This window comes from Physeter macrocephalus, chromosome 14, assembly GCF_002837175.3.
Source record: "Physeter macrocephalus isolate SW-GA chromosome 14, ASM283717v5, whole genome shotgun sequence".
Lineage (NCBI taxonomy): Eukaryota > Metazoa > Chordata > Mammalia > Artiodactyla > Physeteridae > Physeter > Physeter macrocephalus.
This window is the reverse complement of record NC_041227.1, coordinates 77,926,680-77,944,355: the sequence shown is the minus strand read 5'-3', so window position 1 is coordinate 77,944,355 and position 17,676 is coordinate 77,926,680. Positions and strand designations below refer to the sequence as shown.

The following is a 17,676-nucleotide window of genomic DNA, read 5'->3' as shown; positions in this document are numbered from 1 at the left end:
GGATGGCGCGCGAGCAGGGCGCACTCACCTGGGCCGGGCGCCCGGGGCAGCCGCGCCGAGGGCGGACGAGGGTGGCTGCTTCCAGAGGTTGGGCTCTGTCGGGTTGTCCTCACGGCCTTTACGGCGCTGGCCGACTGATGGAGAAAATGACAGTCCTATTGTGCTCCACTTTCCTCGTCTGCAAAAATGGGGATAATCACAGTGCTGACCTCAGAGAACATCCCGGGAACGAAGCGTGTTCTTCCCTGCAGAGGGCTCGGAGGGCTCTCAGCACCGGCTCCCTGCCAGCGAGAAGCGGAGCTCGGAGGTCTCCCCCTTCCCCGGGGCCCCAGCCCTTCCCTGCGGGAACTCTGCGCTACGCGGGGTCCCCCAGCTCCATGCAGCTCCGCGGGGGGCGGGGGTGGGGTGGCGCCCGGCAGGCCTCGGGTCAGCCGCCAGCCCCCCTGAACTTGTGCCCTCGTTTCAGTTTACGGCTTTCAGAATTTGGGGGGGTTCGGCTGCACATTTTAACTGACTTTTTAAAGTACATTTCATCCAGCATTTTGGGAACTGCTTCAGGGCAGGTGGAATCCGGACACCTGGCACTGAGCGCCCGCAGGGCCGGGCCCCCACCTGCACTCTCTTCCGCGCCCACAGCTGCTCGAGGCCCGGTGCCTGGGACACACCTTGCGGCCGCTGGTCCCTCCACGAGACCCCTTTCCGCGTAAGGGGTGTGTCTGCAGCTGCCTGGCCGGGACCCTCTCGTCCCCAGAGTCTCTGTTTCTGCCAAAGAGGAGGACCCCAGCCCAGAGCCCAGGGAGGCGGACACTGCCGAAGACAGCCAGCCGGGAGGTGCCCGCGCCCGCTGCCACCGTGACACCAACACGGCCCCGCGCACGGTCAGCGGCTGGTGCAGGAGGCGGGCCTCCCACCGGGGTGAAGCAACGGCCACCAGGTGGACACCAGCCGGGCCGCAGACTGAGAGCCTGGGACCGGCCAGCCTGGTATTGGGGCCCAGCCGTGGCTTTAGCGACCAGAGAGGACACCAGGAGGGGTGTGAGTCGGGGGGAGGAAGCCTGGATACCCGCAGCGGGTCAAGACTCTCACTTTATAACCTTCTGGGGGGTTCCAGACCCTTCCAGACCTGCTGAGTGTGGCATCACCGAGGGCGCAGCCTCCTCTGATGGGGGGCGGCTCTGGCCCTTTCCCTCGGCGGCCGGCCGGGGGCTGTCTGCGTCTCCCCCGCTGCTCCTTGTTTGCGGGCAGGGTGGAGGGCAGGCGAGGAGCGAGTTAGAGCCATCCCGGCACCCCAGCGAGGCCCGTGCGCCCCCGGGGTCTCTCTCTCCCGTGCTGGCAGGGCGGGAGCAGTTCCTCGGAGGGCACCGGCCCACCGCCGGCAGCCCTGCTAGGGGGCCAGCACGGTGCCCACCCAGACTCCACGCCCCGCCACCCTCTACAATACGAAAGATAGTTTATTGAATCTATACTTTAACACTCAAATCTTCAAACATAAAGGCTCTGTGTGACAAGCATCACAACTTACTGTTATCTGTCATATCAATAAAATAAAATGTACACTAAGGACTGCGGCTAGTGTCCTGTGGGTGACGCAGCCACCCGAACAGCCTGGCAGAAGGGGCCGTAACCTGGGAGCCGCAGGTGTAGGCGCTCGGGCCGCCCCTGCACGGCGCCTAGGGAGGGGGCGTGCGGAAGCGGATCTTCTTGGCCGTCTCCACGTCGGACTTGGCAACCAGAAACCGCACCTTCTTTCCCCCGTGTCGGATCAGATCCACGGCTCTGAAAGCAGAGAAGGGATGGGGACGGTGAAGAAGGGCCCTCCGGGTGAGGACTCGCTGCCGGACCAGCGGGCAGAGCCCCCTGGAGGTGCCGGGGGGCGACCCAACCCCCCACCGCGCAGCCGTCACCCTAAGTGGACGGTTACGGTCAGCAACCCTGCGCCCCCCGCGCTGTGACAGAGCTTCGGGATCACGGCGCCTGCGCTCTCGCGGCCTGGTCCAGAGCCCGCCCCGCCCCACGGTGCCTGAGCCCCTGCGGGGACTGGTGTGTCATCGGAGGGCCGATGGGGGGAAGGAAGGGCGGGAGGTGGCCATGGGGAGCCAGGCCGGACGGCTGTGCCTCCATTTACTCAGCTCCAACGTCCCAAGGGTGGACGTGGCCTCCCACAGGCTGAGGGGTGGGGGAGGGCGCGGAGGAGGCGGCGGGGGGCCGGGCGCGGGGGGCCGGGCGCGGGGGGCCGGCCGCGGTACCTCAGGTAGCTGACGCCCAGCAGGCTGCTGCCGTTCACCTCCAGGATGCGGTCTCCCAGCGACAGGCGCCCGTCGGATGCTGCGGGGCTCCCCGGGAGCAGGGTCTGGATGTAGAGCCCTGGGGCGCCCAGCGGCGTGTGCTGGGGGAGGAGCGGAAGCCTCAGGGCTCCGTGGGCCCCGCCCCCCAAACAGCGGTCTCCAGGCAGCGCCGCCTCCGCCCCTCCCCGGCCTGGCCCGGTGGGGCTCACTGCATGGTCATCAGTGCGTCTTCAAGGGCAGGCTGGACACCGTCAGAGTCCCCGCAGGCCCAGGACAGACGCCCCGAGGCCTGAGGGTGCCGCAGGCGGTGGAAGCAGCTGCTGCTCAGGCCCTTTCCCTTCCCACAAATCCCAGGAGACGCCCCCACCGGCCCCTGGCCCCCAGGGCCGGGGGCCTCCGCCCGCCGCCTGCCTGTGCCCCCCCAGCCGTGGGCCCGTCTCTGGGAAGAGGAGGAGCCGGGGGCCTGCGGGACGCGGCGGGGCGGGTCACTCACCATCCCGTCCATCAGGCCCATGCCCAGCCCAGAGGGGCCGCGCTCCAGCTCCACCACGAACATGCAGCAGAAGTCGTCCGTGCTGGAGCTGCGGCTGGAGGGCGCCGGCGGGGGCTCGGCCGCCGGCGCCGCGCCGGCTCCTGGGCGGGCGAGAAAAGCGCCGCGGGGCCAGGTCAGGGGCCGGCGGCTCCGTGCTCCGTCCAGACCCCGCCCCGGGGCCCGCGCCTGCCCCGGGGTCCGGACCCAGTGCTCCAAAGGGACACGTGCTCACAGAGGTCCGGCAAGATGCCCGTCTGGGTAGAAGGGGCACAGCCAGAGCGGGCCACCGTCAGGGTGATGGGGGTCGGGCCACCCTGTGCTGCCCCGGGACACCGGCCCCCGGCTGCTTCCCGAAGGTTGAGAAGGGGGCTCTGCTTTCCCTCCCCCGCCCTCACCCACCGCGCGTCTCAGTGGTGGCCCCACGTCTGTCCCTCCGAGTGTCGGCCCCGGCCCCCAGGGCCCCTCCGGAGCTGGGGCTCTTTGCAGCTGCTCCCACCCTGAGGGCCCTGCGCCCGCCCTCTCCCCACGAGGTCAGTCGTGGCACCCTGCCGGGCCGCCACCCAGGCCGCTGAGAGGTGTCCTGCCGCAGGCCCCGCTCGGTGGCAGCGACCGCCGCCCTCGGGGCACACCCTCTAAGCTCGGCAAGAGCGCTGAGGACCCGCGGGGGCCGGGCGGGGCTGGGGGTGCCTGCCCTTCGTTGCCCTCCAGCCCGGGGCCCACACGCCCACGGCCCCGGCTCCCCGGCCCCCGCTCCCGCTGGCCTCGCACCGGCTCTGGGGCTCAACACACGGCAAGGAGCCATCCTTCCTCTCCCCCGGGGCGGAGCGACCCTCCGAGTCCCCAGCTGCCCCGGGAGCCCGTCCTGCGTCCAGGGCAACACGCGCCCGTGGGCAGCTCTGACGGCCCGCGCCAGACGCGCCACCAGGACCCCGCAGGGGAAGGACCCCGAGGCAGCGGCCCGGGCGCCAGCAGGGCCGGGGGGCGGGCGCAGGCCTGGCTCGGGGCTCACCTTCTGGGGCTGCGCACCGCGGGCCGCTCGGCCCGTTCCTCCTGCCTTCCAGGAGCACTTCCCCGCGGGCACTGCCGCCTTCTGGCCAGTCGGGGACGGTGGGCTCCAGGCTGAGCGGGGTGCCGGGGGGCGCGAGCAGGCATGAGGGGTCCCCGTGTGGGTCCCCGGCCTGGGGCCCCCCGCGGCTCGCGCGGCCGGGCGGCCTTCCCAGAGGGCCCTGTGCCTGGGGGTCCCCCGCGGAAGGAGGAGGGCGCTCCGGGCCGGCCTCACGGGCTCCCCTGCCGGGGTCCCTGGAAGCCAGGGGGCGGCTCTGGTCCTCAGGGCGGCCCTCGGGGCTGGTGTGGTGCGGGCCCTGGGGGAGGGGGGACAGAACTCAGCACCGAGCAGCGCGACGCGCTGGGAGGACAGAGGGGCCCCCCAAGCCTCCGCGGCCTCGGGAGCCCCCGCCCCCGCGTCCCCCCCCCCCCCCCGGTACCTGGAGACACTCCGGCTGGGCGGGCCTGCCGCCGGGGCTGGCCTTGCTCCGCAGGCTCCACAGGAAGTGGCGGATGTAGAGGAGGTGCTGGTGGAGGCTGTCGTCCAGGCAGTCGGCCTCCAGATCCACCTGGAAGCCCTCGCTCGGCAAGACGATGGGTGGGGGGTTTTCATAGGACTCCAGGACCTCCTCTGCGGGGGCGAGGGCGGCGTGACCCCCAGCCAGGAGGCAGCTGCCCGGCCACCCCCGCCTGACGCCGTGGGACCCCGGGGACACGGGAAGGGCCGCACAAGCCCGTACGGCGCTCCGTACGGCGCTCTCACGCCTCCCGAGTCCCAGCGAGCGCCCGGGATGAAGCCCCGGCGCCACCATTCGGCACTTGGGCCCCACGCCCCCACCCCGCCTGCGGCCCCCGGCTCCCCCGGGCCCGCCGCACACCCCCGCCTGGAGCCCGGCTCACCCGGCCCGGACGCCGGCACCGCAGGCCGCCACCTGCTCCTGCCGGGCTGAGCACAGGCTGCCTGCGTGCCGGCCTCCGCGCGAGGACACACGCGCCTTCCAGACGGTGGCGGGGGGGGGGGGGGGGGAGGCGGCAGCCCCCGCCTTGCTCCTGGAGCCCAGCACAGAGCCCCCTCCCTCCGCGGAACGCCTTGGCCGTGAACCAGGTGACCAGGCGTCGGCGGCCCTACTTCTATCTGGATCTTCCCCCGTCCTTTCCTTTCCGTTTGTGCTTGCGTTATAACACACATACTGCTAACGAGGAGATACACAACTAACTCATAGAACAACACACACATACGCGTGTACGTCTGTCTCCACACGTGATACACACGGGGCAGGCGTGCTCAGCACCGTTTCCCGACGGGCCGTGCCATGGCGCCCGGTGCGGAGACCCTGCTCTCTTCCTGGTGGCCGTGCACCCGGCGAGGCCCCGTGAGGGGCCGTGGGGACCTCTGACCTGAGCCGAGAGCCTGGGGGCAAAGGGGAGCCTCCGCCCTGGGCCGTCTTCCTCCTCGGGTGTCCTGCCCTGCCCCCCACCCGGGGACCCAGGGACCTGGAGGTCAAGGCGCCCCCGGGCCACGCCCGAGTTCCGAGCTCCACCCGGAGGAGAGGCCTCACCTGACTTGAAGGCTGCGGGGCTGTCCTGGGCACACGGCTCCCAGGCGCTCATGGGGCCCATGGCCGAGGCCAGCTGGTACTGGGTCAGCAGGTGGTGCAGCTGCGCGGGGCTCAGGGCAGGGAACGCGGCCCGCAGGTTCGCCCAGCTCATCTGCTGAAAAGAAGCAGCTCCTGGTCAAAGGCCGGGGGCCCAGCCCGCGCCCCCAGGGAGGGCCTGCCTTCTGGGAGCTCCGGGGGCAGGGGCCCGGGCTCCCCGGGCCAGCACACGCTCCGCCCTGGGGCGTCCGTGCGGGACAGCGAGGTCAGCGAGGCCAGCGAGGCCAAGGTCAAGGCCGGTGCAGAGGGCAGCTCACCCCCCGCCTGTGGGCGTCCAGGGTGAGAGCTGGGTCAGGTGGCGGGGGGCGTTCCCAGGAGAGGCCAGCAGGCACCGGGCCGAGTGCCCTGCCCACCGAACAAGCCCTGTCACACCACCGCGAGGGGCTGAGAGACGGCGGAAGAGTACTTGGAAGTTAGGGGGCCGTGAATAGGACCCCTGCCTCGTACGGTGTGAAAGAAATCAAGCAGGTCAAAGACCCGCACGAAGGCACAGCTGTAGCATTAGGTGCCACACGAGACTGGCCTGGGAGCGGGGGGCAGGGAAGGCGCCCTGGAGGAAGAGCAACGGCAGCCGTAGGAGAAGGTGCGCTCAGGTCAGAGTGGCCGTCTCCGTCCGTCTTGCTTCCTGGAACCCCTTCCTCCTGCTCTCGAGGAGCTTCCCAGGGAGGCCTGTGCGAGGGGGACGCCGGGGGCCTGGCGTGGGAGAGCGTCCTCCAGGCCAGTGTCCCCGCCATCAGGCATCAGGGCCCCAGGCTGGAGTCGGCCTCGTAGGGAGTTGGGGAGGCAGCTCCTGCTTTCGCTCCTGAGAAGTCGGAAACCAACCTGACCGCTCGCCTCCAGGACCCGAGCTGCTCTCCTCCTTCTCTGGAAGCTCGGCGGCGCCTCTGCAATCCTGCGAGCGGGTCTTGGGGCGGGTCCGTTCCAGCCACTGCGCTTTTCACCCACCGGCTGCGCCTGCAGTCTGGACCCTCGGGTCAAGCGGGCTGGGGGCCCTCTTGGTCTGTCTTTACGCCCTCTCTGGCCTCGCGGTGCTCGGATGCGGGGCCTCACCTGGCTGGTCCCTTAATTTCCTTCTTTCTCCCTCCCGCTCTGTTTCTCCCACGTTTGACTTTACTGCCCCCATCAAGAGGCCTGGGCGGTGGTCGTCGAGTATCTACGCTGAAGGGACAGACGACATCCTAAGCTACGTGGGGAAGCGGGGAGGAGCGGCCTCTTCCTGACACCTCCACGCCAAACACATGCCAGCACAGGACAGCCTCGTCTGCCCGGAGGTGGTCTTGCCTTCCATCCTAGAAGCCACGCTTCGCCACGTCTGCGCTTCTCCGAGGCTGCTGTCGGCGGGTGCCCCGACGGTGCTGAGCAGTCACCCAGCAAGAGGGAACGCCTCCTCTTCCATCTTGCTGGCTCTGCTTTCTGGGTGATTTCCCGGACTTTATCTTCCAACCCTGCTACTGAACTTTTCATCTCTGCTGTCGTAGTTTTAACTTCCAAGGATTCTTTTTGTTCTCTTATTTATAGCGTCCTGTTATTATGTTATGGATACTGTATCTTCCCTTATCTTTATGAGGCTACAAATGGTTTTTTAACCACTCTTCTCCCTGAACAGTCCGTTTCGAGGGTGGCAAACTACCGCCTGAGGCCTCTTTGCCTCACTCCCTGCCTCTCTCTCCCTCTCCTGGCTGGTTGGCCGTGGAGCCCCAGTGTCAGCATCCTCCGTCCTGCCCTGGCCTGTCGCTGACCGCCAGCCCGGCCAAGTTGGCCGCCCCCTGCTGGGAGGGCACAGGCCCGGGCCTGGCGGGCGAGAGCGCGGCGCTCCGGCACGCAAAGGGAGCTCTGCCGCCGGGATGCTCCCCCTTCAGGATGAGACCCCGTGTCCCAACCTGGAGACCCTCAGCCTCGAGTCCTCTAGAAACAGACCCCCGTCTTCTGCCAGAGTGAGAAGCGGGCAGCCCCCAGCTGTGCAGGGAGAGGCGCAGCTGAGCAGCTAACGCGTTGCCGCTCCTTCCTCGCTGTGCATTTTGCACTGAAGCGCAAACACCGCGGAAAACCACAGGAAACCACGCAAACTCGAAGCGCCCAGCTTGGTAACTCGGCGGTCCCCAGCGTTTTTGGCACCAGGGACCGGTTCTGTGGGAGACAAGTTTTCCACGGACGGGGCGCCGGGGGTGGGGTTAGGGTTTGGGGATGATTTGAGCGCATTACATTTATTGTGCACTTTATTTCTATTATTATTACACCGTAATGTATAATGAAATAATGATACAAGTCACCATAACGCAGAATCAGTGGGAGCCCTGAGCTTATTTTCACTTGCCACTCACTGAGAGGGTTTTGGTATGAGTCTGCAAGCGACTGATTTATCATGGCCTCTGGGCAGTCGCACCTCTGCCGATGACGATCTGTATTGGCGGCCCCGCCCCAGCGCCAGCATCACCGCCTCAGATCATCAGGCATCAGTTGCTCGTACGGAGCGCGCCACCTAGATCCCTCGCACGCGCGGTCCACGGTAGGGTTCGCGCTCCTATGAGACTCTGATGCCGCCGCTGGTCCGACAGGAGGCGGAGCTCAGGCGGTAACGCGAGCAATGGGGCGCGGCCGTAAATACAGACGGAGCTTCGCTCGCTCGCTCGCCCGCCGCTCACCTCCTGCTCTGCGGCCCGGTGCCTATCAGGCCACGGACTGGTACTGGTCCGTGGCCTGGGGGTTGGGGACCCCTGTGGTAACTGTTCACCAGGGCACACGCCTGTGCGCCAGGCTCGGGGCAAGAGCAGTGTGCACAGCAGCGCCCCAGGGGGACCCCATCTCGTCTTCCCGTCCGCAGGCGGATGCTCTGCCCAAGGCTGAGCTCCACGCAGTGGCTCGCGGCTGCCCGTGGTGGCCGAGGCTCTGGACGCCGTCACTGCCGTGTGGGGCTTCCTGGCCGCGCTCACGTCTGCTGGGACCTCACCTGGAGGCGGACAGGGCAGCCGGTCCCCTACGCGGTTCGAACACGGAGCAGCTCCCCGGGGCGTGGGAAGCGGAGTCCGTGGGGCCGCCCTGCAAACACGCTGGCCATCACCTGGGCGGGTTCCGTGTCACCGCCCGGCAGGAAAGGGCCTGGGTAGCTTGGTCTCGCTGATTACCTGTGACGACCATGTCGCACAGCAGGTGAGGGAGGCAGGTGAGCTGGTGTCTTTGTTTCCTGCCGCTGTTCTAACAAATGAGCACGAACGTGGCAGTGAGATCAACACGAGCGCACAGTTCTGGGGGTCGGACGTCCAGGACAGGTCGTACAGGCTAGGATCAAGAGTTGCAGAGCTGTGTTCCTCCTGGCAGCTCCAGAGCAGGATCCGTTTCCCTGTGGTTGTAGGATTGAGGTCCCGTTCCTGTGCTGGCCTCCAGCCGAGGGCCACTCCCAACTCCTGGAGGCCGCTGTACCCCTTGCCCCGTCCTCCACCTTCAGAGCCAACCCTCTGCTTCGTTCTTTCCTGTCTCTCTGACCCACTCTTCCGCTTCCCTCTTTTTTCTTTTATTGAAGTATAGTTGATTTACAACGTTCTGTTAGTTACTGGCATACAGTAAAGTGATTTTATATATATATGATTCTCCTTCAGATTCTTTTCCATTATGGCTTATCATGGGATATTGAATATAGTTCCCTGTGCTGTACAGTAGGACGTTGTTGTTTACCTGTTTGATGTATAGTAGTTTGTATCTGTTAATCCCAAATTCCTAATTTATCTCTCCCCCCTACCTTTCCCCTCTGGTAACCATAAGTTTGTTTTCTATGCCTGTGAGTCTGTTTCTGTTTTGTAAATAAATTCATTTGTATCATATTTTTAGATTTCACACCGAAGTCATATCAAAAGATAATGTCTTTCTCCTTTTCTTTCTGACTTACTTAGTGTGACAATCTCTAGGTCCATCCATATTGCTGCAAATGGCATTATCTCATTCTTTTTTATGGCTGAGTAGTACTCCATTGTATGTATGTATACCACATCTCCTTAAGCCAGCCGTCTGTTGATGGACATTTAGGTTGCTTCCGTGTCTTGGCTATTGAAAGCAGTGCTGCTATGAACAGCGGGGTGCACGTGTCTTTTCGAATTAGAGTTTTGTCTGGATATACGCCCAGGAACGGGATTGCTGGATCATATGGTAGCTCTATCTTTAGTTTTCTGAGGAACCGCCACACTGTTCTCCATAGTGGCTGTACAGTTTACATTCCCACCAACAGTGCAGGAGGGCTCCCTTCTGTCCACGCCCTCTCCAGCATTTGTTATTCGTAGGCTTTTTAATGATGGCCATTCCAACCGGTGTGAGGGGATACCTCACTGTAGTTTCAATTTGCATTTCTCTGATAATCAGCAATGCTGAGCATCTTTTCAGGTGCCTCCTTTTGGCCATCTGTATGTCTTCTTCGGAGAAATGTCTGTTTAGGTCTTTTGCCCATTTTTTTGTTGTCTTGTGTTGTTTTTTGATATCGAGCTGTATGAGTTGTTTGTAGATTTTGGAAATTAAGCCCTTGTTGGTCTCATCGTTTGCAAATATTTTCCCAGTTTTAAGGACTTGTGTGCTCAGATGGGGCCACCAGGTGCCCCGGGGTGACCTCCCCACATCAGCAGGGCCCCCTGTGGCCACAGCTGCAGGTCAGAGACTAGACACAGACATCCTGGGGCCGTTATCCTGCCTGCAGGTGGGAACAGCTGTGGACTAAGCCACTGCAAGCCCACCGAGCCCCTCCCGGTCTGCAGGCCGCCGACCCCAAGGCGACCACGCAGGGCGCCCGCTGCCCCCGACCCGCTGCACCCCTCCCACCTGGACGAGCTGGGCACTGGGCGTGGCCAGCAGGTTGAGCGTGCAGGAAAGCTTCCGGAAGAAGCGCTCTCCAGCCTCGCCAAAGCCGGCGCTCCTCGCCCACTCCAGGAGCTGCTGCAGGCGGGCACAGGCCTGGACGCCTCTGGGCCAGTGGAAGCAACTCAGAGAGGGCCCTGGGAATGGAGGGAGGGAAAGAGGGTGAAGTCGGGCAGCCCTCACAGGGCGGGTATGCTGCCCGCCCGCCCCCGAGGGAGCCGGGCCCAGCTGGGCCCTAGCCCTGTCCTCCTCCCGCCCTCCCGACCCCAGGTCTCTGGACAGACAGAAGACCTTACGTCAGTTTCTAAGACAACCACCTGCTTCCAGACCCCTCTCTGGGCATGGGTGGGCGGGTATGGAGGTGGGAGGTGAAGGTGGCAGGGCAGGGAGGGGCGGTGACAGCCACACGACCCCAAGTGCAGAGGGCCGTGGTCCAGGCTTCGCACGTGCCGTGGGCTGGCCCTGCTCTCCCCGTCCCGCACCCCAGCACTGCCTCGGCCCTGAGCACTGGGCAGGGCGACGGAGGAGATCTGGGTGGCAGTGAGGCAGGGTCAAAGGCCACGTCGCTTCCCTGAGCCCGCCGCCTCCTCGCTCACGGGGGCCCCAGGCCGCGTGGGGATAAAATGAACCAGGAAAGGCCGGAGGGGCCCTGTGCGGACACGGAGGGGCGGCTCCCGCTCCCGCTCCCGCGGGGACAGGCCCTGCAGCACGGCCTCCCCCCGCGGCACCCGCCCAGACGCCACGGAGCGGGACGGCTCAGCCCGCCGGCCTCCGGGAGGACCGCCGCGACCCTCACCCTTGTCCAGGAGCTGGTTGAAGAGCAGCGTGCCGGAGAAGAAGAAGAGGTAGGCCAGCAGCTGGGCGGCGATCTCGGGGTGCACCTGCAGCGGCCGAAGGAGGTCCAGGGTGGCCTGGTAGACGGACACGACGCGGTGTAGCTCCTCGGGCAGCGGAGGGGCCGAGCCCCAGCTCTCGCGGCACTCCAGCTGGAAGGGGGGGCCCTCCAGCAGGGCCGGGAGGCACACGTACAGGGACTGGGGGCGAGAGGAAAGCACCGGCTGCTGTGCGCAGGGGGCCCCGGGCCTGGCCCGTCCCGCTCCTACCTCGGCCAGACCACGTGTGTCGGCGACCACGTGTGAGCGCCGGGCTCCGCAGCGCCAGCCGCGGCGGGGAGGGGGGCCAGTAAGGCTCCCAGCCAAGGCGCAGAGGACACGGGCTGCGGGGGCTCCGGCAAAGGGGCCGGACGGCGCCCTGAGGGCCCTGAGGGCCGGGGCTTCGCCCTCTTCTTATTGTATCAGAAGGGTTTTACTGGACGGAGGGGGGCGAGTGAGCCCCGGGGTCCCCCGCCCGGCTCTGAGTCCCGAGACGCGGCCGCACGGCTGCCCCCACCGGCGTGCGGGACGGTGCGGGCAGGGGAGCCGGGGCCACGGCAGCCGGGGCCACCGCGCGGCTGTCCCGCCGTCCGAGTCGCCTCCCCAGAGCAGCCGGCCCCGTCTCGCTCGCCCGCTGGCCCCGCGCTGGGGCAGGGGACTCGCTCGACGACAGCAACAGCGGGTGAGGGGGCCAGGGGCCCGAGGCCGGGGTCCGGGCGGGCAGAGGCGGCCGGGCCGGCACCCAGGCCCCCCGGGAGAACGCGCACGCAGAGGCCGTACCTTGGAGACGTAGTACACGCACTGCTGGAAGGCGTACAGGACGACCTCCTCCAGCACTGCCATGGCCTCCTCACTGGCCGTGAGGGCGCAGGAGAACAGGGACTCCTTCGAGCCTGCGGGGGGACGTGGCGCCGTCACTGCAGGGCCGGGGGAGGGGGGACTCGGGCAGGAACCTTCTGGAACCGCCGCGACTTCGAACCCCCACCCGACGCCTCCTGAGGGCTCCGCCCAGCACCCTCCTCTTGGGTTTGGAAAACGTGACAAACCAAAGCCACGGGGCCCCCGGGGTCCCGGGGTGCCGGCTGAGGTGGCCAGGACCCCAGGCCCCGAGCTTCCAAGCCCACGGACACCGACTCGATACCAGGCGCAGCAGACGCTCGCGCGCTGGCAGCTTCCGGATACGGGTCAGGACCAAGTGCCCAGCGATGGCAGATCCTGGCCCGCAGGTCACTTCTCACTCGGGACACAGGGCAAAGGACACCTGGCCAGAGGTCCTGCGGAGACCGTCACGACACTTTCCCGAGAAGCCCAGATGGCCCTCGTGCCCCGTTCTCCCCCACTAGCGCCCCCAGGGGAGACGCTGCCGTGTCTCAGGCCCAGAGCGGAGACCCCGGGCACTCAGCACCGCGGGGGACGGGCGCTTGGGACAACAGGCGGGGGGACGGGCCTCCCAGGCTGGGCAGCGGCCAGGGGGCTGCGGCTGCGGCTGGGGGGTGTGAGCGACGCCAGGTGACTCCCTCCCCCTGGGGGGGGGCTCCTGTACGGCCAAGAGGCCAGGCTGGCCACGGGGTCCCCAAGACCAGGGGCCCAACAGGGAGGGGCCAGCCCGAACTCGGGAGGCATGAGGTGCCTATGCCGGCGGCCCCAGTGGCACCTGGGGAGGGACCGGACGGGACGCCCGCCTCCGTCCTTCGCTCACTCAGCCGGCGGCAGGGCTTTCCTGCACTGCCCGTCCGGTGCGGCCTTTGGCTTAATGCACAGAGTGGGCCCCACGTCTGGGACCCTCCTTTCAGGGAGGCAGGGAGGCCAGGAATCGCCCTGAGCGCTAAGCTGGGCCTCCCAGGAGCACAGGGACGGGCCGCCCGGCTACCCGGCCAACGGAAACGGCGTGCGCGTCCGTCAGAGACCCGCCCTGCAGACGCCAGGGTGCCCCATCAAGGGCTCGGGGCTCCCTGACCCCCCGGGGCCCACCCCCCAGAACCCTCCCGACCAGGAAGCCAGAGGCCTGCGGGGCCTCCCCAGGGTCCTTCCCACAGCCTGGCCGCAGGGTCTCACTGGGGAGCCCGGCAGGGTCTGGCTGCTCCCTGCAGCCTCCCGGGGCTTTGGGGGAGAAGCCAGTCGGGTGACCGGAGGGGCCGCAGGCTCTGGCGGCGCCAGCCTGTCTGAGAAGGCAGACCTACCCCCCTCGTGTGGGCCCGGGGGCTCTGGAGAGAGGGAGGAGGGGACGGACACAGAGGGAAGAGGCCGGGGAGCCGCACAGCACAACCACGGGCGGCTCCCAGCAGCCGCCGCAGAAAGGCCCTGAACCCCTCCCGGCCGCGGCGCAGGCTCTGCCGGGGTTTCCGACCCGGCTGACGCCCACAGGCGCCTCTCAGCGGACCCGGGCCCCGGGACCCCCCACGTCTGCAGGCGCTGAGGCAGGGCCCCAAAGCCTTACAGGAGAATTTTAAATGAATAAAATAAACACCCCCCACCCCCCCCCACCCCCCCCCCCCCGCCGATGGGCTAATCTTTTATCGTCCCATGTGAATGGGCTTCCTGGACAAGAGCTTCAGACAGAAAAGGTTGTTTGGGGAAGAAAAAGCTCTTTTTCCAGTTTTCAGGACATGACCTCTCTGTTTTTAGAGTTCTTCCCACAGATATTTCCTGCCGGAGGTCAGGAGGCCAGAGACGCCAACTCTGACCCTTCCTTCGCCCCCTGGTTGATGGCTTTTTCCTCTGAGCTCTCCAGAGCCTGCACCGCCCCGGACATTGTTTCGGGGACGCCCAGGCCCTGCCGTGGCTTCCCCGGCCCCGCGGTCCCCGGGGCGGGCAGGGGTGGGGCCCCAGCCGCCCACATGCTCACTCCTCCCAGTGTCGCCTGGGCTCCACGACATCCGGGCCTTGGACCAAGAGTATCTTCCTAAGAGCAGAGCCCCGCCGCGGCTTTCTTCATGCAGATCAGCCCGACTCAGGGCCCCCGTGAAGGACACGCTAACCCCGGGCCCGCGGCCTCTCGACACAGCGTCTGAAACACGTCCAGACGAGGAGGGGCACCGCGGGACTCGCCCGTGAGCGCTGTGCCCGACGTCGGGGCGCCGGGGTGCCGCCGCCCGACCTGCGCCGGCCTCCTGGCTTCCGCACGGAAGGACCAGCCAGAGGCGGGGTGCTCGCCGGCCGACGCCGCGTGCACAAGAGTCCCCTCCACTCGGAGCCCGCTGAGCGCCGCGGCCTCGGTCCTGGGCGCCTGGAGGCCCGCCCCCCGAAAGGAGCTCAGCGGGGTCTGGGGGAGAGGTGACAGGAAGCCTCGCGGGGAGAGGGAGCGGCTCTGCGGCGCTGGACCCCAGCGGCACCGAGCACGGCTGGGCCCGGGCTGCCGGGCAGGGCGAGGCGTGCTGGCGACGGAGACTCGGGAGGTGTAGTCCTCGCGTCACGTTCAGGGGAAAGGTGGGTGACAGTCTGCCTCCAGCCCAGGCCCGGCGGACAGACAGCAGCTGCCCCATCCTGGGGGTCTACCGGACGGCGTTCACAACGTCCCCCCAAGGGGGACGAGGGGGGGGAGCGACAGGCCAGCGGGCCCGCAACGAATGACCACTGGGGCACAGAGGAGCCACTGCTTCTGCCACGTATCCACGGAGGCCCCGGGAGCCCAAGACAGGCCCCACCGCCCCCTCCCTGGGAAGTCGGGGGAAGAAAAGACTCAGAAACCACAGGTGGCGAGAGGCAGGTAGGCGGACCCCGCCTCCCCAGGCCCGGCCGGGACGCCCCAGGGCCCCGGCCCCGCCACCCCGTCTCCGCAGCCGGCTCCCCGGTGGCCAACTGAGCGCAGATGGGACAGCCGGCCCCGGGCAGACCGGCCCCCTCGCCGGCGGCCGCCACGAGCCCCTCCCCTAGGAACCTAGCCGGCGGGCGTCGGGGGACCGGCGGGGCCCGGGGCCTCCGCGCCTCCCGGCCGCGCGGCCTCCCCACGGCTCCCCGAGGCGGCCAGGCCCCCGGACGGGAGGGAGCGAAGCGGGCGGCTCTGTCCTCGCAGGGCAGAGCGAGGCTGCGCGGGGCGAAACGGAGCCCCTGGTCCCCGGCCGCCACACCCGCTCCGCTGCACGCAGCCCCGCTGCGCCGTCCCGGCTCCGCGCCAGGCCCCGCCACGGCCCCGCCAGACACACGCCAGCTGCCGTCTCACAGCCCCTCGGGGCCTGGCCCAACGCCCCCTTCTCCACGAAGCCCTCCTAGACCGCCCCAGTCAGAGCCACTCTCACTGAGCGTCCAAAGCGCCTCACGCTGCGTTGCACCAGCTCTCCGAGGCACGCGTTCCCACGCTTTAGTCTCCGAAGCCAACACGCGTCACACAGTCTCGTAACTCTCACGAGCGACGCGCCTCCCTTCTGAGACCGCGGTGCGTTCTGGAGGGGCTGGCGGCCGAGGGCTGACGGGATGCAGCGAGTGACCTGCGTCTCCCGGGCCTCCCCAGGCGGAACCCGGCGGGGCCGCGTGAAATGACGGGGACGGGCAGCGCCGACGCGTCACGGCCGAGGGGCACCGGGTTAGCCCGACCAGCAGGTCAGCCCCCCCCGGGGGGACGCCCCCGACACACACCCACCTCTGCTCCGGGGGCCACCTCTCCCCCGAGAGGGCCCGGGGACGCTCGCCACCTGGGAGCGGCAGCACGGCCATACCTGTGACGTCCAGCTCCTCCTCCAGGCTCTGCATGTAGAGTGGGCACTTCTGCTGGATAAAGTACAGGAGCTCGACCGAGTTGGACATCCAGAAGAGGATGTGCTGCAGCTCCGGAACCAGGCCCGCCATGGTGAAGCTGGCCGTGGAGAGGGGCTCCTGGCTGCCAAGACAGAGACCCAGAGTCACGCCGCACCCGCCGCGCGCTCTCCGCGCGTGAGAACGGCGGACGCTCAGAAACACCACCACGACTTGCCAGCCTGCCAGCGTCAGGCTGGGAACTGGATTCAGATCCAAAACCTGTTAGGGGCACGTCGCCTACACACCCTCACAAGCAGGACCACCCGAGGCCACGCTGGAGAAGGACTCTGGCAAACGGCTTCCTCTCACACCTTCTCTTTGAGAATCAGAGGACAGAGCGCCATGAGCGTGCGGGCACGCGACAGGAATCGGCCCTGGTGCTCGAGGGCAAGCGAGGCGAGGGCAGGCGTCTTAGCTTAGGAGCGCAGCCAACAGAGGAAACGGCAGAGGCGCACGCGCTCGGGGCGGCGACCGGACAAGGGCAGCCAGGTGCTACCTGAGCACGGCAGGAGGCGCAAGGCGAGGGCTAAAGCGGCGTCAGGAGGCAGGGATCGCGGGCGTTACCGGAGACTCAGAGGTACCGTTAGAAAACCCACAAACGACCCCACTCACGGAGGCCGCCCGGCCGCGTCTGGGGCCGGGCGGCGGGCAGACGAGCTCGCGTCCCCCGGGGAGCGAGGCGAGGAGCTCCCAGGCGCCGGCACGGAGCTAGGCCCTTCCCGGCCCTCCAGTCCCACCCTGGGGGACGGCCGCCTGGGGTAGGGGGCCCGTGGCACCCCCTTTCCAGGGGACGCTGGGCACGTGGGGGCCGCCCGCCTCCCTCGATGGCCGCCTGCGAGGTCAGCTCCGCCCATCTCAAGCCCCTCCCCCCGCGTCTCCCGGGCCCCCAGCCGCCAGCATCCGGGACCTGACGTCCGAGTCGCCCGCAAGGTGACAGAAGCCACGGCGCCGTCCTCACCAGCCTGCTGGGGAGGCCGAGGGGCGGGTGCGGCGAGCAGAGCTCCGGGCGATTCCTCCATCTGAATGCCAGTCCGAGTCTCTCCGGCACGGTTCCTCGTCCCAGCAGCAGGCCCGTCGGTGGGCTGTGCTTTCTGAGGGCACCCTCACACCGAGGGTCCCTGACCACACCTGCCAGGTGCTCCGACAGGTGAGCAGAGGTCCACTGACAAGCAAGTCAAACCACCCAGAGGTAACTCGGTCTGGCTGGGGGTGACGCCGGGCTGTGCCTCTCACTGGCGGATGCCGGGGGGAAGGCCGGCGTCTGCGGGCATCGTGCGAGGACAGTGCTGGCCCCGGGCTCTTCCTCCTGCCCGGAGGGCTTGCCGGCGCCCGGAGCAGCTCAGGGACTCCGGCTGCTGCGGTGACCGTCGTGCCGGGCGTCCTGGCGATCAGGCCCACGGGAAGAGCCGAGGGGCCACATCAGTGGCAGGGCTGGTGAGGAAGTGTCGGGAGGGCTGCGGCCTCAGCCTCCTCCGTGCCCCACGGGCCGCGGGCTCCCGTTCCCACGTTCTCCTTGCGCCTGCAGTTCGCTGCTCTCTCTGACGTAACTTGACTTTTGTCCACAGACAACATGACCTCCCTCGGTCCTGCTCCTGGGGAGGGACGGGCTTCAGGCGCGTCTCCTTGTTTTCACTGCCTACCTTGTTCCTCTCGTCCGTTCTCCTTGCTGGTTGAACACACACACACACACACACACACACACACACACACACGTGCACGCGGGA

At 67.5% G+C, this 17,676-nt stretch overlaps 1 protein-coding gene across 3 annotated transcripts in view; it reads right to left on the bottom strand.

Moving 5' to 3' along the window:
• The window catches only part of RADIL (Rap associating with DIL domain), a 78,871-nt gene that overhangs the window by 13,802 nt on the left and 47,393 nt on the right, over nucleotides 1-17,676 (bottom strand). The window contains exons 9-19 of one of the 3 annotated variants that reach the window (XM_055090558.1): nucleotides 15,874-16,034; nucleotides 12,002-12,114; nucleotides 11,146-11,383; nucleotides 10,314-10,486; nucleotides 5,421-5,571; nucleotides 4,302-4,492; nucleotides 3,827-4,178; nucleotides 2,779-2,826; nucleotides 2,247-2,386; nucleotides 1,626-1,776; nucleotides 29-134 (exon numbers count right to left, since the gene is read on the bottom strand). In XM_055090558.1, coding sequence (XP_054946533.1) covers nucleotides 29-134; nucleotides 1,626-1,776; nucleotides 2,247-2,386; nucleotides 2,779-2,826; nucleotides 3,827-4,178; nucleotides 4,302-4,492; nucleotides 5,421-5,571; nucleotides 10,314-10,486; nucleotides 11,146-11,383; nucleotides 12,002-12,114; nucleotides 15,874-16,034 — 1,824 coding nt within the window. Of the gene's footprint in view, nucleotides 1-28; nucleotides 1,777-2,246; nucleotides 2,387-2,778; nucleotides 2,919-3,826; nucleotides 4,179-4,301; nucleotides 4,493-5,420; nucleotides 5,575-10,313; nucleotides 10,487-11,145; nucleotides 11,384-12,001; nucleotides 12,115-15,873; nucleotides 16,035-17,676 lie in introns of those variants that run through there. The other 2 variants (XM_055090559.1, XR_008619312.1) reach the window with 2 other exon arrangements.